At 53.3% G+C, this 23360-nt stretch overlaps 1 protein-coding gene and 2 non-coding genes across 3 annotated transcripts in view; 2 read left to right on the top strand and 1 right to left on the bottom strand.

Annotated features, from left to right (window-relative positions):
* The window catches only part of ADGRD1 (adhesion G protein-coupled receptor D1), a 52077-nt gene extending 39502 nt beyond the window's left edge, over positions 1 to 12575 (bottom strand). Inside the window, exons 1-10 of the mRNA XM_049768256.1 lie at positions 12490 to 12575; positions 11440 to 11551; positions 10085 to 10226; positions 9801 to 9903; positions 9415 to 9524; positions 9023 to 9294; positions 8902 to 8941; positions 6539 to 6816; positions 1886 to 2000; positions 1125 to 1352 (exon numbers count right to left, since the gene is read on the bottom strand). Coding sequence (XP_049624213.1) covers positions 1125 to 1352; positions 1886 to 2000; positions 6539 to 6816; positions 8902 to 8941; positions 9023 to 9294; positions 9415 to 9524; positions 9801 to 9903; positions 10085 to 10226; positions 11440 to 11551; positions 12490 to 12575 — 1486 coding nt within the window. The remainder of the gene's footprint in view (positions 1 to 1124; positions 1353 to 1885; positions 2001 to 6538; positions 6817 to 8901; positions 8942 to 9022; positions 9295 to 9414; positions 9525 to 9800; positions 9904 to 10084; positions 10227 to 11439; positions 11552 to 12489) is intronic.
* LOC126003244 (U6 spliceosomal RNA) lies at positions 245 to 350 on the top strand. Its single transcript, XR_007493776.1, has one exon. It is a non-coding gene; the product is annotated as a U6 spliceosomal RNA (small nuclear RNA).
* A 9925-nt stretch (positions 12576 to 22500) lies between the features above and the next one.
* LOC126002149 (U6 spliceosomal RNA) lies at positions 22501 to 22604 on the top strand. Its single transcript, XR_007492924.1, has one exon. It is a non-coding gene; the product is annotated as a U6 spliceosomal RNA (small nuclear RNA).
* The last annotated feature ends 756 nt before the right edge of the window (positions 22605 to 23360 follow it).

Genomic DNA, 23360 nt, shown 5'->3' with positions numbered 1-23360 from the left:
TTCCTTCAAAGCCTCCGAGGCCCTGTGAGAGTGACAGTCACTGCTGAGCTAAGCAGTGAGGGCAGCGCTGAGGACAGCGCAGCCCAAACCCTGCTCGGAGCCCCACATATGGGCCTGAGAGAACAGACACCCTGTTACTGCGGCCTAGTTTCTTCAAGCACAAACTGCAGGACGCCCCCAGAAGCACACTAGGGTGTTCTCTGAGCTAGGAGCAGCCCCTACCCCAAATAAGAAGAAAGAAAGAGTGCTCGCTTCGGCAGCACATATACTAAAATTGGAATGATACAGAGAAGATTAGCATGGCCCCTGCACAAGATGACATGCAAATTCATGAAGCATTCCATACTTAAAAAAGAAAAAAAAAGGAAGAGGGGCCGGAGATAGCATGGAGATAAGGCATTTGCCTTGCATGCAAAAGGTTAATGGTTCAAATCCCAGCATCCCATATGGTCCCCTGAGCCTGCCAGGAGCGATTTCTGAGTGTAGAGCCAGGAGTGTTACCGAGTGTGACCCAAAAACCAAAAAAAAAAAAAAAAAAAAAAGAAGAAGAAGAAAGAAAGAAAATAGGAAATGGGGAGAAGAGCCTCTGACTGGTGTGAAGTTTCTCGGGCAGACCTGGGGCTACTGCTCTCACAAAGGCAGAAGCTGGGCTAGAACTACAGACCAGGGCCCGGAGAGATAGCACAGCGGTGTTTGCCTTGCAAGCAGCCAATCCAGGACCAAAGGTGGTTGGTTCGAATCCCGGTGTCCCATATGGTCCCCCGTGCCTGCCAGGAGCTATTTCTGAGCAGACAGCCAGGAGTAACCCCTGAGCATCACCGGGTGTGACCCAAAAAAAAAAAAAAAAGAACTACAGATCAGACTGTTGGTGGGCCAGGGAGTGACAGTGCCTAGGAGGGCCTGACCCAAAATGCCAGTCTCTGCATAGATCTGGTGTGCCTTCCTGAGCTCCTGGTTCAAATGGGCAGATGCTCAGTACCCCCTATCACAACGCAAGCATAGTTCAAGGACCCTCACCTTCTCCATCAATTAGGATTCAGATTTGCTGCCCATCTGCACAGAAAGCCACTGACAGCCCTTTGCCTACCTGGCACGCTCCAGTCCCACCTGTCCGTCCCACCCACCTTCTGTTGTGTCCTGCAGCTCATGGATGCCATCCACGGTTTCCAGTGGCCAGTAGTGGGAAGCGGAGGCCAGGACCTCAAAGCCTGGGAGGCACAAGGACAGAGCTGTGAGATCAGGAAGGGCCTGGCACACTGTCCAGAGAGGCATGTGAATAGAGCCCAGCTCATGGATGCCATCCACGGTTTCCAGTGGCCAGTAGTGGGAAGCGGAGGCCAGGACCTCAAAGCCTGGGAGGCACAAGGACAGAGCTGTGAGATCAGGAAGGGCCTGGCACACTGTCCAGAGAGGCATGTGAATAGAGCCCAGCACAGGGTGGATTTGGAGTGGTGCAGGGCAGAGGGGTGGAGGGCTCACAGATATGAATCGAGGCCACCAGCACTCAGGATCCCACAGGTTGGGAGGGACCTGGGGCATGAACTGGCCACCTCACACTCCTTCCAGCCCCTCCAGGCTCCAACATGGACAATGATAATGAATCCAAAGTGCATGTAAGTGGCCTTGGCAGGCTCAGGCATCAGCAGAGGAAATGACAGGCTGGCTCAGTGCTGGGCACACAGGTAGGGTAGCGCCTATGAGGGGACATGGGGTAGGACAGCTGGAAAGGACGGGAAAGTTACACCAAGGTCATGGCGACACCCGCAGGGCCCCACGGGCACGGACTAGGCCGATCCCTGATACCCCTAACACTTGGATTAACCTCATAGTCTGGCTTCCCGGCTCAGTGCTCTTGGCCAGTTACTCCTGCTGTTGCCTCCCAAACCGATCATCTCCGAGTTCCTGAGGACCTGGGGCTCTGAGGTGACAGAAGCTGGTGCCATGCCTGTATCTACTCTCTTCTTCTCAGTGAAGGCCCCAAAGTCCTCCCAGGAGTCCTCCTGGAGAACACACTTCCCCCACCCCCCCACCCCCGTTCCACACTGCCAGGGCCAAGCTCTCTGAGATCCCTCCTCCTAGGATGTGCTCCAGCCACTAAATGGAGCCCCACAGGGACAACCAGATCCCAGATAAGTGAAAATCGATAAGCCCAGCTCTGAGTTCTTCCTTGTAAAAAATGGCTTGAAAGAAGAAATAACACAGTCATTACTTTTAAATTATGTTTGCCTGGTAATGATGCCTCAAAACTATTACAAATAAGAAAGGAATTCAGTTGCTGAAGAACTATTACAAACAATAAAAGAATTTAGCAAAGATAAGAAGTTACTGCACTGCAAAGAAAAAAAAGGAAAAAAAAAGAGAAAAAAGTGAAAAGAGAAGAAAAATAAAGAAGAGAAAGAAAAGAAAAATGAAAAAAGAAAAGAGAAAAGAAAGAAGAGAAGAAAAGATGTCCAGGGGCTGGAGAAATAGCACAGCAGTCGGGCATTTGCTTTGTATGCAGAAGGATGGTGGTTTGAATCCTGGCATTCCATATGGTTGCCCGAGCCTGCGGGGGGGGGGGGGCGATTTCTGAGCATAGAGCCAGGAGTAGCCCCTGAGCACTGCTGGGTGTGACCCCCAAAAAAATTATGTCCAGAAGAAAAAGACGCCCTACAGACTGGAGAGAATATTTGTTTACCACTGGTCTGATAAAGGGCTACTATCTCAGTGGTAGAACTTTACAGAACAAAACCAATCTCCCCAAAATGAGGAGAAATTTCCCTTAAGAAGACACCCAGAGGGCTAGAAGGAATATGAAAAATGCTCCACATCACTTCTTTTTTTTTTTTTTTTTTTTTTTTGGTTTTTGGGTCACACCCGGCGGTGCTCAGGGGTGACTCCTGGCTGTCTGCTCAGAAATAGCTCCTGGCAGGCACGGGGGACCCTATGGGACACCGGGATTCGAACCAACAACCTTTGGTCCTGGATCGGCTGCTTGCAAGGCAAACGCCGCTGTGCTTTCTCTCCGGGCCCTGTCATTCATTTTCTTAAGTGTATTTTATTTTATTTTATTTTATTTTATTTTATTTTATTTTATTTTGGTTTTTGGGTCACACCCGGCGGTGCTCAGGGGTGACTCCTGGCTGTCTGCTCAGAAATAGCTCCTGGCAGGCACCATATGGGGGACCCTATGGGACACCGGGATTCGAACCAACCACCTTGGGTCCTGGATCGCTGCTGTGCTCTCTCCGGGCCCCCTCCACATCACTTCTTATAGCAATGGAAATCAGAAGCATTCACACTTCTTTGTTCGCGCAGCATCACCCAGACTAGCCAAAATGTGGACACAGCACAAGTATCCCAGGACCACAACGGCAAATCAGAAATGGTGGCACACAGACACATGGTGGGATAGGACTCAGTTACAGGAAAAGGGGGAAATCACAGAGTCTGTAGCTCTGTGGAAGGACCTCGAGAGAATCGTGTGTAATAAAGTTAGTCAGGAGAGGGATGGGGCTGGAGCTGTAGCATAGCAGGGAGGGCATTTGCCTTGCATATGGCCAAACCGGGTCTGATGCCTAGCTTCCCATCTAGCTCCCTGAGACCCACCAGTAGATCACAGAGCACAGAGCCATCAGTAACTCCTGATCACCGCCGGCTGTGGCCCCAAAACCAAAACCTACAAAGAAGGTGAGACACAGACACAGAATGATCTTTCATAAGAACTGAATAAGTGAAGAACAAAAGTCTAAAAAGCCCATAGGCAACAGAAACTGGACTTCAGCAGGAAGCTGGCCACAGTGGGGACAAATGACGAACAGTATGGTGGTGGGCACATGAACATGGATACTATGGAGGGATGTGGGCCCAGGGAGGGACATGGACCAGGGGAGAGGCGGACCCAGGAAGGAACTTGGACACCAGGGAAGGCTGGTGCTAAATGTGGAAACATGGAACCATGTTGCTCAGGGGATTGTCAATCAATCCTGACTGAAGTATAAAAATATAATTCACGAGTTAAAATGTTAAAGAATTTTGCTGGAGTCTCACACAGATTCAATTTTCCCTTGTCCACAGCTTTCCTATAGTCAATCACCGATGCCCCAAAATATCAGAATGGAAGGCCCCGCCCCAGAGGTAACACAAGAAACACTCGGAATAGAGGGGCCAGGGCTCTACTGGGCACCTGGCCCTGGTGAATGTCCTGGGGTTGTATGTGTGTTGGGGGGAGTCAAGGTTCCTGGGAACACCTTTACCAAAAGACCATGAAAAGTGCTGTGAAAATGCCTCTGGCTGTACATATCTGGACAATTGACTGCTAATGGGCCTGTGGGTGACACCAGAGTATGACAAGGAGGGTCTGTCTCCCTTTGAGAGACAGTGAGGGTGGCACAGGGCACATTGTTGAGTGAATGACAGCCACCAAGACATAGGTTCTGCACAGGTGTAGACAGGAAAATCTATCCATTTTGTCAACCAGACATAAAGATCCAGTTTGGGGTACAGATGCTTATTATGTATGTTTAGTTCTTGTTTGGGGGGCCAACCTGATGATGCTCAGGACTTCCTTAATCCTCACTCTGTGCTCAGGAATTACTCCTAATGGGGCCCAGGGGTCCCTAGGGGATGCCAGGAACGGAACCTGGGTTGGCAGTGTGTAAGGCCAGTGTCCTCTCCACTCTACTCTGGCACCAATTATTCATTTTATTTTGTGTTGTTGTTGTTGTTGTTATTATTATTATTTTGGTTTTTGGGTCATATCCAGCAGCACTCAGGGGTTACTTCTGGCTCTGTGCTCAGAAATCACTCCTGGCAGGCTCAAGGGACCATATGGGATGCTGGGATTCGAACCACCGACCTTCTGCATGCAAGGCAAACACCTTACCTCCATCCTATCTCTCTGGCCCCTGTTTTATTTTATTTTATTTTTGGTTTTTGGGTCACACTCGGCAGCGCTCAGGGGTTACTCCTGGCTCTGTGCTCAGAAATTGCTCCTGGCAGGCGCAGGGGACTATTTGGGATACTGGGATTCGAGCTACCATCTGTCCTAGATCAGCTGCATGCAAGGCACAGCCCTACCACAGTGTTATCTCTCCAGCCCCCAGATACTGTTTTTTTTTTCTTTCTGTTTTTCTTTTAAATGCAAAGCATTGTGTGTGTGTGTGTGTGTGTGTGTGTGTGTGTGTGTTTTGGGTCACACCCGGCAGTGCTCAGGGGTTATTCCTTGCTCCATGCTCAGAAATTGCTCCTGCCAGGCACGGGGGACCATATGGGACGCCGGGATTTGAACCGATGACCTTCTGCATGAAAGGCAAACGCCTTACCTCCATGCTATCTCTCTGGCCCCCAGATACTGCTTTTATAGCTGAGAATAGTATTCACTTTGGCAGCTGCAGCTGACTGGTCACCTAAAACCAAATAAGGTTCCTTCCTCCATCTTCAAAACCCTGCCTGATTCCACAAGCATCTGAATTTCCTTCCCTGTACTCAAGGAAAAGCGTCGGAAATTTGACTGCAAGTTGTTTGTTTTTTTTTTTAACCCTGCCACCTCTTTTTTTTTTTTTTTTTTTTGACTACAAGTATTCTTAAGTCTGTACCAAAATAAGAAATCAAGATGGGAGTTGTAGAGGTAGGACAGTGAGGAAAGTGGACCCAGGTTGGATTCCCACAGCCCAGATGAATTTCTGTGCCTGAAAGAAGCCCTGAGTGCAGAGCCAGGATTCAGCCCTGAGTGCTCGAGTGTGTGTCCCAAATGACGGGGAGTCAGATTTTCCTAACACTGGGAGTGGGGGCCTCCGTCCGGGTGCTGGTTCTCCCAGACCAGAGTGCAGCACCCCTGAGAGTCTACTCTACCCGCTTTCAGCAAACAATCACACCAAATTCTGTGACCAAGCCAAGGAACCAGGTAGCAAGAGACTGTGAACACAGACACAGCTGCCCCAAACACCCGTGTCCTCCACAGTGATGCTAGTGGGGGTGATCTGAGTGCCTGCCAGCATGAGGTGGCTTAGGGGCTCTGATCTACACCCAGAACGAGGCGTTGTCCAGGCAATGGGCACTAAGGAAACACACCACTGGTGACACTGCAGTGGTGAGTCCGGGGGACAGATGTGGCACCTCTTACTTCTAGAGAAAGTCAAGGCCCCAAGGGGAATGGGTGGGAACAAGGGGAGACACAGTTCCACACCCCAGGAGTCAAATCCATGGTTGGGACATCAGGACAATATGCAGCCATGGCCAGGGGCTTCCCTCAGCCTGCCCAGCCATAGTAAACCTCAGAACTCTCGCCACTGGAAAAGCTTTTCCTGGGATGCAGCGAGAACACCACCCCCCTCTCTGAGCAGGTCTGGCACACAGCGGGCCATGTCGAGGGTAAGTGGATGAGCAGAAAGGCCCCTTTTCCCTCCTGCCAGGTCGCCTCCCCTAAAATCTGGGATCTCCATTGTGAGGGGAAGCAAACTTCCTCACTCACTTGTTCTTTTAACCCATCTGGGGAAAGAAACTGCAAACCGGAAAGGCAACAACATCTGTTGTACAAAGAACAGATGTTCCACGTCACTGTGGCCTCGAAACAGGCGGTGAGGAGCCGCCCAGCCCCTGCTCCACCCATGGAGCAACGGCTCCAGAAAGCTGGCACGGGACGGGCAGGGTCGTGTCTGAGCCAGGACACTGGCCCCAGGCAGGGACGGCTGTGCTGGGAAGTGCCAGAGATTCGTGCATAGACTGGACTGCCCAGGGCCTGCAGCTGGCCCAGGGCAGGGCCCACGCAGGAGACAGCGCTCGGCAGGGGCTTGGGCCCTCCAGCTCTGGGCAGGGCTGGGGCTGGTGGCCAAAGCTCTGAGGACACACGTGGCCTGAGAAAGGGCAGACCGAAGCACTGAGATTGTGTGGAAGATCAGTAGGGACTGTGCCCAGGTCTGCAGGACACAGCACAGCTCAGGGTGTTTTTATTTGTTTTGGTGCTACAACCACTGGTGCTCAGGAGTTACTCTTGGCAGGCTCAGGGTCACCCTGTGAGATGCTGGGGATCAAACCTGGGTCAGCCACATACAAGGCAAATGCCCTCCCACTTGCTATCTCTCTGGCCCCCTCAGGGTGACTTTTTGGGCCAAACCTGTAGGTGTGTGTGTGTGTGTGTGTGTGTGTGTGTGTGTGTGTGTGTGTGTGTGTGTGTGTGTGTGTGTGTGTTGGGCCATACCCAGTGGAACTCAGGGATCAGTCCTGGATGTATAATAAATGGTTCTGGGGATGGAACCCGGGTTAGCTATGTGCAAGGCAAGCGCCCTACGCACCATGTTAGAGCTCCGGCCCCTATCCTAGTGTTTTTCTTCTTTCCCTTAGTCTCTTCTTTTTCTCATACAATAATGGGGGAGTGTCCTCTCTAAAGTTTGTTGGAAAATGCAGGGCTGTATACATGGAAATGTTGAGGGCTCTGGCTGGTCCCTGCCCTGGGTTGGTCCCAAACCCTTGCAGGGACTCAGATCTGAAGCATTTGACCTGCCCACATCCTACACCCAACCCTCCCTGTCTGTGGACCCTGCTGACGGGCCCAAGAGTAGGCACATCCAAAAGTGCTGCCCAGATCTGCACACCGAGCTCTGTGCCCTGGACATGGGGAGGAGGAGACACACCAGGACCCTCACGGACAGATGCCTGAGCTTAGCCCAGCTCCACCTGCTGAGCCCTCGACCCAGCACAGAGTTTCTAGACACCCAGCTTGGTCCCTGCCACCAGCAGTCTGCCCCACCTTTGCAAACCACATAAGTGTAGGGAGGCTGGACACTGCCAGGGTGTGCTTGGTCTCCCGAACCCGGCAGGGCCGCAGGAAGTGGGCACTGCTGATCCCAGTCCGACTGCAGCACTGACGTTGAGAAGGGATGCCAGGGTCAGTTGTGCCTGCCTCAGGCCTGTCAGTGCCACGGCAGAAGGGACACCCTGAAACCCTGATACCCATCCCCAGCCCAAGCGGGGCAGGGAAGAGATCACGCACTTCCCACTGCTATGCAGACAGGTGTGTGCTTGTGTGTGTGTGTGTGTGTGTTTGTGTGTGTGTGTGTGTGTGAGAGAGAGAGAGAGACAGAGCAAAGATGGAGCCAGAGAGGCCACAAGGGGGAGGGGCAGGGACATTTGTCGGGGAGGGGAAGGGAACTCACGTGGTCCTTTGTGTGCGTGTCATGTGTATTGAGTCCACTGAGGGTGTGGACATGAAGAGGCATGTAGGATCATGCATATGAACATGGATGATGTGGCCATGTGGGGACACTTGTGGACATGTCTATAACAGGTGTGAGTGGTCATGAGTGGGCATGTGGACATATATGTAAGAGGCATGAGTGGCAGTAAGTCGGCATGTGGACATGTGTATCCACATCCGAGAGAATGCCAGGCTCTGAGCTGGGGTGGACAGTCCCTTAGCCTCCTGCCCTGAGCCAGGCAGACCCCACAGGATAGTCAGTGCTGGGCAGGCAGACCCCCAGGACAGGCCCCCCTCTAGTCAGCAGCTCTCCAAAGTCCCCTCAGGGGTCCTCGTGCGGCCTTTGAAACACCTCCCCGGCCATGTCACAGCCACCTCCACCCACACACACCTAGCTGCCTCTCTGGGAGATGTGAGAGGGGCTGCTCACTGACGCACAGGCCGGGGGTGTCCCCAGGACTCCACCGTTCCCCATGGACCAAGTTAGGGTCTGTCCTGATGGGACTCCATGAGGGTCTCAGCATATACTCCGGGTAAGACTTGGGAACACCAGGCTGGGTCAGCGTGCCCAACGAGGGCACAGAGGCCAGACCCCACCTTACCCCAGCCGAGGGCTGTCCCTCCCCCACGAACCAGCCTCCCCCTCCCCCCGACACACATCTCCTGAGGGGCAGAGGAGCCCAGGGGGACCAAGACCAACAGGGACCAATGTCCACCATGCATCTTACCTGGGTGAGCCTGCAGTCTGGCGAGGGTCCCGCTGTGAACCTGCACACAAAACACCACTGTGAGCTGATCTGGGGGGGGGGGTCACAGTGGTGACCCCTGCCCCCGCTGAACCCCACGAACCTGCCACGCAGAGCAGAGGACCAGCGCGGTGGCCAGCAGCGGCCCCATGGCCCGAGGGCAGCCGTGGCTCAGCTCTGCCCAGGGTGGCCGCAGGGGCCCATCCCCACGAGGGCCCAGGGAACCGCAGCACGGAGAGGGGAAGTGGGGAGCTGAGCTGGTCAGTGGAGGAGCCTCCTGTGTCCCCCAGCCCCCGGAAAAGCAGCCAGGCTTGCTGGAGTCATAGTCCCACCACTGCTCCCCGCTGCTCTCCTGGCTCCAGACGGCTCCTGTCCCTTGCAACAGCAGAGAATGTCAGCAGGTCTGGCGGGCTGCACCTCGCTGCCCTCTGCCGGGTGGGGAGACAGAGGTCAGACTCCCGCCCCTCTCCTCCCCGCCTCCTTCCCGGTCCTAACTGCAGCCGCCAGCAGCTGGGGCTGATCCTGAGACAGGGCGCGGGCCTGGGCGGGCCCTGGGATCAGCCCCTTGTGCAGCTCTGTGAGGCGACTTGTGCAACAGGCAGGGCCTGAGAAGAGAGGGGCTGCAAGGGGGTGGAATGGGGTGGGGTGGTGGGGACCCAGCACAGTGCCCGGCCCTTAACCCCTGCGGCTCTCACAGGCCAGCAGGGCCCCTTGCCTCAGTTTACCCACACACAGAGCTCTAATTGATCTACCCAGAAGATTGGAGATGTGGACATACGGACCTGACTGGGACCACCTGTCCCCACTCACGGAGCCTCCCCGACTGACCTGACCCTCTCTTTGGCTCTGGCTGTAGCCCCCTGACCAACCCCTGGTCTTGCCTCGACCCTGGTGCGGCGTCTCCTGGCAGGGTCACATCTGGAGTGGCGTCTCCTACGGCTCTTAAATCTGCCGTGAGGCAGGAGCTGTCAGCGCTGAGAGGGACTGGGAGGCAGAAATAACACCCCGTAAATGCTACACCCCGTAAACGCTCAGGCATACTCTCCTTCCTGCCTTTAAATGGGAATCAAGCCCCGAGTCCAGCTGCTTCCTAAAGAGGGAAAAACGGACCTTCCGCTCCGCACCAGAAGAAAGTCAGGTCAAAGGTGAGCGGCTCCAGCCTCACAGCCCATCAGGCCCCCAGGAGCCATGCTGCCCCAAACCTGAGCCCCAGGCTGGCCATCGGATCCGTCCTGTATCTCTGCCCTGCCCCCCAGGGTCCAGGCCCTCCCAGACAGACAGACGGGACCAGGGGCACTTCTCAGCCCCTGGACAGAAACAGCAGGTTTTCGGGCTCTTGGAGCTCACCCACCCGAGTCCAGCAAAACCCAAATGCTTCTTCCCACCTACAAGTCTGTCCGTAGCAGGCAGAACACTGGAGGAATGAGGACAAGTGAGGCAAGCTGCTCACATTATAAAAGTTCACAGATGGGCCCGGAGAGATAGCACAGCGGGTTTGCCTTGCAAGCAGCCGATCCAAAGGTGTTGGTTCCAAAGGTGGTTGGTTCGAATCCCGGTGTTCCATATGGAAACCATGCCAGGAGTTATTTCTGAGCAGACAGCCAGGAGTAACCACTGAGCACTGCCGGGTGTGACCCAAAAACCAAAAACCAAAAAAAAAAGTTCACAGAGACCTACTCAAGGGATCTGCTCACTGAGAACCACTCCTGGAATCCTGGGACTGAGGAATCTTCTCATCAAGATCTACTCCCTAAGGATCCCAGGACTGAGAGATCTTCTCACCAAGACCCACTCAGGAACTGAGGGATCAGCTCACAGAGACCCACTGCCTGAGAATCCCAGGACCAAGGGATCTGCTCCTTGAGAACCACTCAGATTGAGTGACCTGCTATTCCAGGACTGGCGGATCCCTTCACCGAGACCCACTCCCTGAGGATCCCAAGACTGCGGAACCTGCTCACTAAGACCCTCAGGAACTGAAGCATCCACTCATGAAGACTCCCACAGGGACCAAGATCCATTCCTTGAGGATCCAGGGACTGAGGGATCTGCTCACTGAGAGCCACTCCTTGGGATCCTGAGACTGAGGAATCTACTTACCAAGACCCACTCAGGAACTGTGGGATCTTCTCAATGGAACCCACTCCCTGAGGATCCAGGGACTGAGGGATTTGCTCACCAAAACCTACTCAGGAACCTGTTCACCAAGACCCACTCCCTGAGGATCCCAGGACTGAGGGATCTGCTCACTGAGATTCACTCTCTAAGGATCCAGGGACTGAGGGATCTGCTCATCAAAACCCACTCAGGGACCTGCTCCCCAAGACCCACTCCATGAGGATCCCAGGACTGAGGGATCTGCTCCCCGAGACCCACTGCATGAGAAAACCAGGACCAAGGGATCAGCTCACCACACCCCAGTTCCCATAGGGCTGCCTTGGGCCACTGCCTGGCTGTGAAGTATTAACTGCCCAAACTTCCCTGGTGCCAGGTGACAGAGGGTGGGAAAATCTATCACACAGGGTGAAAGTCCACCAGGCTGGGCCCGTGCTGGCTGTAGTGTGGATGCTGCCCAGTGTTGAAAGGAAGTGACTCGGTTGCTGTCTCAGGGCTGCCGAGGGGCTCCACGGTGCTTACAGCCCAGGACAGTAGTCAGGTCCGGGGCAGTGACACCCACCTAGCGAGTGTGGACACAGCTGGGACTTACCGAGGAAAAACTATGTGTCTCTTAGTGAATCAGTAAGAAAGAGGCAGCGGCAATGCCCAGTCACTGTCCTGGTGCCCCTTTGCCAGCTGGCCACCTAGGCTCTCACTCACCACAGCCCAGGAAAGGAAAGAAAACAGGCCTATGAGGCTTCGCTCCAGGATGGGCCTGTAGGCTGAGCAAGGTGTGACTGGCCCTGAGGCTGAGCGTGGTCTGTGCCACCATCTGGCTTGGCTGGACATCGGCACTTCTGACATCATGGGCCACATCCGTGAACACCTGAGGCTGAGTCTCCTGCTAGCCACTGCCAGAGCCACAGAGCAGGTGTGCAGAGTTGGGTGGGGGGTTGCCTCCCCATGGTAGGCCTCTCGATGGTCCCTTTGGCAGCTTCTAGCAGGTGAGGGGTTTGAAGCATCCCCCATTCCTGGTCTCTCCTCCTCTTCCTGTGCCAGCCCTGACATGAGTGGGGACATGCTCAGTGAGAGAGCTCGCAGCTCTGATGGGACAGCAGGTCTGGGTAGTGCCCCCTTCCCAGCTCCTCTCTCTAGCCATGTTGCCATCTGTGTGCCCTATTGAGTGTTGATTGACCCGAGTGACCACCAAATGACACCCCCATGCCATCCAAGTGACCCCTGAGTGACAGCCCCAGTGACCTTTGCCCCACACTGCAGCCAACAGCAACGCAGCACTGAGATCTGCTCAGGAGATCAGCTGGCCAGGGCCAACTGTGGGACAACAGGACCCCTGGGACAGGGACTATTCTCTGAGGCAGAGGGAGACTGGATAGGCTTCAGTGGTCCCACACAAAGGCACATCACTGCCTTAGTATAAACCTCAGAAGGGGGCATGTGAGGGACAGACAGTACCTGGTGATGTCGGGACTGTCCTTGAGCCCAAAGGGCAGAGCCACTGAGGAAACACCCTGGGCACAGACACAGCCAATGAAGGCCATATCCCGTGTCCAGTGTCTCATGTGCCCCCTGCCCAGGGCTGGTCGGTGAGAATCACAGGAACAGACTCCCCAAACCCTGCTGAGTTTAGACTCACCCTGCCCCCTCTGCAACCAGCCCCCTGAGCTGTGTCCCAGAACCCCCGAGCCCAGCTCCATCCATCTGTAATACGGGCACACAGGCTCACAAAGTCAATTCAGGACAGATGGTGGTTCAAATCCCGGCATCCCATAAGGTTCTCTGAGCCTGCCAGGAGCGATTTCTGAGCATAGAGCCAGAAGTAACCCCTGAGCACTGCCGAGTGTGACCCAAAAACCAAAAAAATAAATTAAAAAGAAGAAGAAGAAGAAGAAGCTGAAGGAAAAGGTGTCACCCAGAAGAGTAGAACAGACATATTCCTGTCGGGAATGAACCTGTAAACTGAGTCACTTCAATGATCCAAATGGAGACAGCAAGTGAAAAAAAAAAAAAAAAAAAAAAAAAACACGAGTGTGAGGCATGATGTTACAACGTCAAATAATCTAACACATGTGTGACTGAAATTCCAGACATGGAGTGAGAAAAAGAGGCAGAAAAAAATGTTTGGAGAGAAAATGGTGGAGACTTTTTCAGCACAATAAAATGTACTCAAGAAACTAAGACAATCCCAGCATGGGCTTGGATTCATAAACACCACACTGAGGCCAGAGTGATAGCACAGTGGAAGGGCATTTGCCCTGCACAGGCTGGCCCAGACTGACCCGGGTTTGATCTCTGGCATTCCATATGGTGCCTCAAGCCTGCCAGAGCAATTTTTTTTTTTTTTTTTTGGTTTTTGGGCCACACCCTGTGACGCTCAGGGGTTACTCCTGGCTATGCGCTCAGAAGTTGCTCCTGGCTTCTTGGGGGACCATATGGGACGCCGGGGGATCGAACCGAGGTCCGTTCTAGGCTAGCACAGGCAAGGCAGGCACCTTACCTCCAGCGCCACCGCCCGGCCCCAGAGCAATTTTTGAATGCAGCCAGGAGTAACCACTGAGCAGCGTTTGCCTTGCAAGCAGCCGATCCAAGACCAAAGGTGGTTGGTTCGAATCCCGGTGTCCCATAGGGTCCCCTGTACCTGCCAGGAGCTATTTCTGAGCAGACAGCCAGGAGTAACCCCTGAGCACCGCCGGGTGTGGCACAAAAACAAAAACAAAAAAGTTGGGGCCAGAGAGATAGCATAGAGGCAGGGCATTTGCCTTGCCTGCAGAAGGAGACGGTGGTTTGAAGTCCCAGCATTCCATAGGGGTCCCCAAAGTCTGCCAGGAGACTGATTTCTGAGCATAGGAGCCAGGAGAGAACCCCTGAGCACTGCCGGATGTGACCAAAAAAAAAAAAAGAAAGAAAAAGAAAGAAAGTCACTGTCAGGGCAACAGACTGATCATGCCTGAAGGCATGCAAGGGCAGAGTAGATGTCAGATGCCCCAAGGGGACATTGTGTCATGGCCAGTGGCCTCCTGACCCTTAGGGAAGGCACCTGTGACCAGCCTCCACCACCCCCTTGGCTGGACTCCCAAGATTTCTTGCTCAGAGTGAGAGGCTAAATCCAGTCACTTTAAAACCGAGTCCCGAAGCAACTTTCAAGTAAGTCTCTCCTTCCGCTGCTGAGCAATGAAGCTCTGGGTGTCAGCAAGCCCTGAACAGGAGAGGACAATGAGATGGTGGTTGGGGTCCACCAGCACCCCCAGACCCAGAGCCACTAGTGCCTGCAAGCAAGGGACCTGCCCGCCAGGAAAGATGCCTCTCTCAGCTCCCTCAAAGAAGCCTGCAGAGCCTGACGCAAAGTCAGAAGCGAATTCCTTCTTTGCTGCTTTCCTCTTTGAAAAACAATGGCAAGAGCCACCAACACCCAGCGACAGCCGCGTTTCCTGGCATTTCCAGCTGTGCTCCCCTGAGGGCCCATGCCATGCACGCCTTCAGTGCTGAGCTTCTTTCTTCTTGGCTCTCCTTCCTGTGTCCCTTCCTATTCCTGTGTGTGTGTGTGGGGGGGGGGGTTTGCCTGGGGTACCATATACTGGGTGTCCCTGTGTGGTGTCCCTCTCAAGTGATGAGGTTGACTAGAGATCAGACATTCCTGGGGCTGAGTGATAGCACAGTGGGGAGGGTGATCATCGTCCTCTCAGAGGGTCCTCAGAGCCTTCCAGGAGTGATTCCTGAGCACAGACCAGGAGTAACCCCTGAGCACTGCCAGGTGTGACCCAAGTGAGCAATCAAAAAGAGAGAGCAGATGACTACATCTGAAAAAGTTTCCATAAGATTATTCTTGCGGGGCCGGGCAGTGGCACTGGAGGTAAGGTGCCTGCCTTGCCTGCGCTAGCCTAGGACGGACCACGGTTCGATCCCCCGGCATCCCATATGGTCCCCCAAGAAGCCAGGAGCAACTTCTGAGCGCATAGCCAGGAGTAACCCCTGAGCGTCACAGGGTGTGGCCCAAAAACAAAAAAAAAAAAAAAAAAAGATTATTCTTGGAAGTGTTATCTATAAAAGGATTTCCTTAGGATTGTTCTGTGACTACTGCCCCACCTAGCCCTTCCAGGTGGGGCGCTGTGGAATTGGCAATAAATAGCTTGATGGACAGGGGAGAGGGGTCCTTTTGCGAAAACTGCAGGCTGCAAGAGGATTCTCTCGCTCTCTCTCTCTTTGCCCAATCTTTTACGCCCTATCCTTCTCGTCTGTGTGGATTATTATTTGCTGCGGATAAATATTACCAAGGTCTCCCCGAGAGGGGACAAGGGAATGGGAAGTAATTTCTCATTCTGGGGACTGTTCTTGGATTCACAAATACCCAACAAAGGATTTGACAGCACAGATAATTTACAAGCAGACATTCCATTGCATGCAAGTCTGAACTGACAGTGGCGTGTGTGTGCGCACACGTGTGCAGGCTTGTGCATGTGTGTATGCAGATGGAGGGACATGTGTGTGAGTGTAAGTGTGTAAGAAGGTGTGGGTATAATGAGTGTATGTGAATATGTGAGTAAGTGTGAATGACTAAGTGTGTGCCCAGCGACTCGCTCGTTTCAGGTGCTCCAGCCCTTTCCTCACCCCTCCACATCGTCCACAGCCCTCACTCAACACCCATTGCACCCACACTCATCACACTCACCCGCTCAACCCATTATACTCACACACACGCTCGCACACTCATAGGCTTGCATGCATTATATTCAGACATTCGCACCATTACACACTCAAAGTCATACTCTTACACACCGTCTCAGTCCCACTTGCTCATTCCGACCTCACCTCTCCCTCTCTTACATCTTCAGTCTCACACACACACTTTCACACTCTTACTCTCATCCTCTCACTTTCACACTCTCACCCCTGCAGAACCTACTGTGTGTCCCTCGATGCGTCACGCTGCCACTATGGGGGTGAGTCAGCCCCTCTCGCTGCCCCCACCCAGGCTTGCGGGAAGTGTGAGGCGTGAGCTGCCCTTGTTGTCTGTCTGAGGCTGAGGCCCCGGGTGGTTCCCCACAGCACCCACGCAAAACCATGTGTCAGAATGAGTAGGAAAAGTAAGCAACCTGGTTCCAATTTTTTCTATCAACTTCCATTTGGGGTAGCTGGGGGCCATCCAAGCCCATTCTAGCAGCTGGGGTGTCCCATTCCCTCACTTTCCCCATCATCCAGGTGGGTCCTACTTCTCTGTAGCTCCTCATCTGGGGGTCCCACTCCCGCCCCTCTGGAGCCTCCACCTAGAACACTCAGACCCGGCTGGTTCTGCACCCCAATCTTTTCTTTTTCTTTGGGAGGGTCACACCCGGCAACACTCAGGGGTTACTCCTGGCTCTACACTCAGAAATCACTCCTGGCAGGCTCAGGGGACCATATGGGCTCCCGGGATTCGAACCACTGTTCTTCTGCATACAAGGCAAACACCCTACCTCCATGCTATCTCTCCGGCCCCTGCACCCCAATCTTGCCCTGAGCCCAGGAACTGGAAACGTCTGAGGGGCCCCTGACCGCTCCACCCTCTACCCACCCAGCCTGAGTACCCTGTGATTTGGGGTACCCCATCCTGAACACCCCAGCTGCACTCCAAGCCGACACACACGTGCTGTTCAGTCCCTGACCCACCCCTAGGGGAGCCCTGCCCTCAGTAGCCCACTCAGACCCCAGCACCCACCTATGGAGTGCTCAGCCTCAGGGTTTAGGGACCCTCCTCGGGCCTCACGGCCACTAAGACCCACTGGCACAGCAGGGGTGGAAGGGGGTGTCCGGTGTTGTATGTGAGCCTGATTTGACCTGTGGCCTCCTGTGGGGCCCGCCTTCTCCCTCTCACCCTCTTCGCCATCTGGCAAGTGAGACTGTGACCTATGAACCCTGGCCCCGTGGAAACAGCTGCCCCAACCTGGCCTCCGACCTGGAGGCCTCCCTCTCTGCTCACTCTCCCCAGGTGAACCCGCAGAGCTGGTACTCATCCCTCTGCCCACCCCGCAAGATCCCAGAGCCCCCTCCGCTGGGCCACATCCCCCACAGCCCCCTCCAGCCCTCAAAGCTACAACTGAACCCACCGTAGTCCTGGCAACTTCCCTCCGAAGCACGTCCAACTCCACCAATCTCGCTGTCCTGCCTGGTGTCCAGGCAGTGAAAGGCACGAGTTGGTGACCCTGAGGAGAACCCTCCGAGGGCAATGATGATAGGAGATCACAGGGAGGACTCGGTTCGGGGGCAGACCCGGGTGTTCCCCAGCCTGGGTCTGGGTGTTTCCAGGACACAACTTGGGTGCTCCCTGGATGGGGTGTGGGTGCTCCGTAGATGATGTGTTGATGCTCTCTGGAATGGGATGTAGAACTCCTGGGACGGATCAAAGATACTCCCCAGTCCCAGGTGTGGGTGCTCCCCAAGTAGGGCATGGGTGCTCCCCAAACAGAGCATGGTTCACCCTAAAAAGAGCATGTACGCTCCCAAGACAGGGTGTGTATGCTCCGGGATAGGACTTGGGTGCTCCCTAGACAGGCTGTGTGTATTTTCCGACAGGTCATGGGTATTCTCCAGTGTGGGTGCTCCAGAAAGGTCATGGGTACTCCCCAGAAAGGGGGGCGTGGGCATTCCTGGGAGGGAGCAAGGGTGCTCCCTGACAGAGCATGGGTGCTCTTGGGAAGGACTGTGGGTGTTCCCTGAACCTGCGGAGCCCCAGGCTGTGGCTCAACTGGTCCCCTCAGCGAGGACACAAGGCATGGAGCACACGCGCCCCGTGCTGACGCAGGTGGTAAGTGCAGCCTATAGGTGCCTCCATATGCGGGGGAACCCCTATACCAGGCAGGCCAGCCACGGTGGGGTTCATACTGCACCACGGACAGTGGGTTCATACTGAGGGGTGGGCAGAGGAGAGACACGTGCGCTGTCCAGGCGCCTATGCTTTAGGGGGCCCCAGAGTGACCCCTGGGAACAGGCCCCCAGGGCAGCTACAGTCCCAAAACAACAACTACCCAGAAATGAATCAGGAAGGTCCTCCACGCACATCTGCTCACACTCAACACTAAACACTAGGGTTCTGCTCTGTTCTCTATGGAGAAGCTTCTGGACCATATTTTCTTCAACTAAGAATTAACCCCAGGGGCTGGAGAGAAAGCATGGAGGTAAGGCATTTGCCTTGCATGCAGAGGGACGATGGTTCGAATCCCGGCATATCTCATATGGTCCCCCGAACCTGCCAGGAGCGATTTCTGAGTGTAGAGCCAGGAGTAACCCTGAGCATTGCTGGGTGTTGACCAAAAACCACATAAAATAAAATAAAATAAGAGGCTGGGAGAGATAGCATGGAGGTAAGGTGTTTGCCCTTGCATGCAGAAGTCGGTGGTTTTGAATCCCGGCATGATCCCCTGAGCAGCCCAGGAGCGATTTCTAAGTATAGAGCAAGGAGTGACCCTGAGTGCTGCCGGGTGTGACCCCAAAACCAAAAACCAAAAAAAAAAAAAAAAGAAAAGAATTAACCCCATCATGTTCTTACCTTCCCCAGAGTTCCACAAGCTGCACTACTAACTCAGCATTTGCTTTATTTATTTTCTCTCCCCCTGTTCTCTCTCTCCCTGTTTTCTCTCTCTGTCTCTGTCTCTCTCTCTCTCACTCTGTCCACTCTCTCTATCCCTGTGTATTTCAGGAAAACTATTTCACCTGCTTTCTCTGCTTTTTTGTTACCTCTCACAAAAAATGTATCTCTGCTGATACATGCAGCAAAAAACCCTTCCATCTGCTCTCACCCTGCCAGCCTTTGGCCATCAGAAAAAAAACACCTTTCATGGAGCAGGAGAGATAGCACAGTGGTAGGGCATTTGCCTTGCACACTGCTGACCCAGGATGGACCCAAGTGTGATCCTCTTCGGCATCCCCTGTGATCCCCTGAGCCTGCCAAGAGCCATTTCTGAGAGTGCAAAGCCAGGAACAACCCTGAGTTCTGCTGAATGTGGCCCAAAAAATACCAAAAGAGAGAGAGAGAGAGAGAGAGAGAGAGAGAGAGAGAGAGAGAGAGAGAGAGAGAGAGAGAAGAGAAAAAGAGAAGGGCCTGAGTAGTGGTGCAAGGCATAAGGCATCTGCCTTGTGCATGCTAGCCTAGGACAGACTGAGATTTGATCCCCCAGCGTCCCATATGTTTCTCCAAGCCAGGAGCGATTTCTGAGTGCATAACCAGGAGTAACCCCTGACCGTCACTGGGTGTGGCCCAAAGATTAAAAAAAGAAAGAAAGAAAGAAAAAGAAAAGGCCCGTCCCAGGTGATAAGACTCACATTCCATTTAGGAATCTTCCCAGATGCATGTGGGGACCACACCCAGCACCGCCTGCCCCACATCTCCTTCTGCTTCATCCCGATTTTCATTGTCCTTCTGAGACGGTCATGATGGCTAAATCTTTTACAATTAGATGCTCTGAAATCACTCCTTGTGGTACTCAGGGGACCCTGTGGGGTGCCAGGGCTTGAGCCCGGTCAGCCATGTACCTGGCCAGCACCTGCTTTATGTGCTACTACTCTGGCTGTGGCACCTAGTTCTTCTAAAGAAGATGAGCCCGACCACAGGTAGGACACACAGCTCGGGTGAGATAGAAAGTTCCAGAGAGTTCCAGGAGAAGGATCCTGTGGTCATTTTTCATGGATCCTTTTCATTTTCATTTTTTTTTTTGTTTTTTTGTTTTTTGGGTCACACCCGGCAGCACTCAGGGGCTACTCCTCCTGGCTCTACACTCAGGAATCACTCCTGGCAGGCTTGGGGGACCATACGGGATGCCGGGATTCGAACTACTGTCCTTCTGCATGAAGGCAAACGCCCTACTCATATTATCTCTCCAGCTCCAATCCTTTTCATTTTCATTTTCTCATTTTGTGGATGGAAACAGACCACCCTTCATCTTTTCTGAACAGGGAGACAGGACAATGATACCATCGGTGTCTACGAAGGCCCATTCTCCTTGACATCCTGTGACTTTCAGTGTATTTAATTTCTTTTTTTTTGGGGGGGGGGTTTACACCCAGCAGTGCTCAGGGGTTACTCCTGGCTCCAGGCTCAGAAATTACTCCTGGCAAGCTTGGAGGACCATATGGATGCCGGGATTCAAACCACTGACCTTCTGCCTGAAAGGCAAACGCCTTACTTACCTCCATGCTATCTCTCTGGCCCCATCAGTGTATTTGATTTTTTGTTTGTTTGTTTCTGGACCACACCTGGCAGCGCTCAGGGATTACTATTGTCTCTGCACTCAGAAATCACTCCTGGCAGTCTCGGAAGACCATATGGGATGCTAGGGATTGAACCAGGGTCATTCATGTGCAAGGCAAATGCCCTACTCACTGTGCTATCGCTTCTGCCTCTGTCACTATATTTGATACCAATTACTGTAAAAGCTGTAAGCACATGAACAATAACATATTTGGATTTGGGGTTTGTTTTTTATGGGCCACACCCAGTGGTGCTCAGGGGTTGGTTATTCCTGCTCTGTGCTCAGAAATCACTCTTGTCAGGCTCCGGAGACCATATGGGATCTGGGGATCGAATTCAGGAATTGAACCCGGGGATTGAACCCAGGAATCGAAGCTGGGAATCAAACCCAGAAATTGAACCTGGGTCCATCCCAAGTTGGCTATGTGCAAGGCAAACGTTTTACCACTGTGCTATTGTTCCAGCCTCACAATAATGTATTTGGGATGATGTTAGGAGAACAGAGAGATACTTGATTCCTTTTTTTTTTAATTTTTTTTGGGGGGGCCACACCCGGTAACGCTCAGGGGTTACTCCTGGCTATGCGCTCAGAAGTTGCTCCTGGCTTGGGGGACCATGTGGGACGCCGGGGGATCGAACCACGGTCCGTCCAAGGCTAGCGCAGGCAAGGCAGGCACCTTACCTCTAGCGCCACCGCCCGGCCCAAACTTTTTTTTTTTTTAGTGGAGATTACTTTTTTTTTGGGGGGGGGGTCACACCCGGCAGTGCTCAGGGGTTATTCCTGGCTCCGGGCTCAGAAATTGCTCCTGGAAGGCACGGGGGACCATATGGGACGCCGGGATTCAAACCGATGACCTCCTGCATGAAAGGCAAACACCTTACCTCCATGCTATCTCTCCGGCCCCTGATACTTGATTCCTGAACACACACACAGGGTCAGCATGACACATATACAGTATTTTTTGTTCCATAAGACGCCCTTTCCCCCCCCAAAAGGTGTGTCTTATGAAGTGAATGATGCCTGGAGCTGGTCTGAGTGCAGGGGAGGATAGCATCTAAAAACTATGTGTGGGGGCCAGAGAGATAGCACAGCAGAAGGGCGTTTGCCTTAGATGCAGAAGGATGGTGGTTCAAATTCCAGCATCCCGTATGGTCCCCCAAGTCTGCCAGGAGAGATTTCTAAGCATAGAGCCAGGAGTAACCCCTGAGCACTGCCGAGTGTGACACCTCCCCCCCCCCCAAAAAAAATAAGGGCCAGAGAAATAGCACAGCGGCGTTTGCCTTGCAAGCAGCCGATCCAGAACCTAAGGTGGTTGGTTCAAATCCCGGCATCCCATATGGTCCCCCATGCCTGCCAGGAACTATTTCTGAGCAGATAGCCAGGAGTGACCCCTGAGCACCGCCAGGCATGGCCCAATCCCCCCCCAATAAACCCCAAAAATAAAAAAATAAAAACTATGTGTGTCTTTTAGAGCGTAAAATATGGTACTTACTACTTGGACATGAACTTAATACATGTGTAGATAAAACACACACAGGACTGGAGAGAGCTCAGGGTTGAAGTCACTTGCCTTGTGCATAGAAGACTTGGCATCCATATGGTCCCCAACTTCCACCAGGAGTGACTCCTGAGAGCCAAGCCAGAAGGAATCTCTGAGCATCGCCAGGTATCAACAGAAAAGACAAAAGCAAAAACATGCCCAAAGCTCCTTGCAAGCAGCCGATCCAGGACCAAAGGTGGTTGGTTCGAATCCCGGTGTCCCATAGGGTCCCCTGTGCCTGCCAGGAGCTATTTCTGAGCAGACAGCCAGAAGTAACCCCTGAGCACCGCCGAGTGTGGCCCAAAAACAAACAAACAAACAAACAAACAAATGCCCAAAATGAAAAATCCTGCTCTGGGGCCTGGAGAGGAGCCCTGAGGCCCAGACCACCTGCGTGGCTGGCGTCAACCATGAGTTCAAATTCCTGGAGTCCCATGTGTGTGAAGGGCAGTCCAGGCAGCCCTGCCCTGCAGTCCATTACACCATGAGTCATTTCCCGCCATGTGAAGTCAGACCTCAGGAGACCCACCAAAGCAGCTTGAGCTCAAAAGAGCATCAGGACTGAGAAAGAAATTTCCCTTGTGGGAACTCACAGGAACAGGCTATGTAGACCAGCGGGCACTGAGCCTGAAGGAGGGGCGAGCCTCAGTGGATGTCAGAGACAGAGCTGCCTTGGTACACCACCACCAAAGGAGAGGATTAAAAGACGTCCTCCCTTCGGCAGCACATATACTAAAATTAGAACGATACAGAGATTAGCATGGCCCCTGCGCAAGGATGACACGCAAATTCATGAAGTGTTCCATATTTTTGAGCTGCGTACCCCAATAAAGCGTGTGTTTCTGGGAAAAAAAAGACAAAAAGGAAGAGGCCGGAGTGGCGCTAGAGGTAAGCGTCTGCCTTGCAAGCACTAGCCTAGGATGAACCACGGTTTGATCCCCCGACATCCCATATGGTCCCCCAAGCCAGGAGCGATTTCTGAGCACATAGCCAGGAGTAACCCCTGAGCGACAACGGGTGTGGCCCCAAAATAAAATTAAATAAATAAATAAATAAAGTGATAGCACATCAGTACACGCGGAAGACCTGGGATAGACCCAGGTTCAATCCTCAGCAACTCATATGGTTCCCAAAGCCTTCCAGAAGCAATTTCTGAGTGCAGAGCCAGGATTATCCCTGAGCGCCACTCGGTGTGGTTCAAAAACAGAAACAAAAACAAAAAGGATGAAAAGGGAAAAGTAGCATCCTATCTCCAAGAACTGTCCCTGAGTGTCAGCCATAAGCTTAGACATGTACAAGAAGAAAGAGAAACCTCCCCCTCCCATAAAGTCTTCCCAGACAGAAGTGAGCAGGGGACACACCCAAGACCTGCAGTGGGCCCTCTGTGTTTTGTGGCCAGTGAGATGGGAAGTGACCACACAGTTCGCAGACATGGGGGCCTGTGACAAGGACATTGAATCCAGAGCACACCAGGAGCTGCTTTCCGCAATGCTCAGTCATTAAGGGTGGTGAGTGGCCCTGTGGGCACAACAAGGCAAGTGCCCCACGAAGCCAGGGGTACAGGGTTG

Source organism: Suncus etruscus, chromosome 2, assembly GCF_024139225.1.
Source record: "Suncus etruscus isolate mSunEtr1 chromosome 2, mSunEtr1.pri.cur, whole genome shotgun sequence".
In the NCBI taxonomy this organism is placed as follows: Eukaryota; Metazoa; Chordata; class Mammalia; order Eulipotyphla; family Soricidae; genus Suncus; species Suncus etruscus.
The sequence above is the reverse complement of the archived record's forward strand: the minus strand, read 5'-3'. Positions and strand labels throughout refer to the sequence as shown.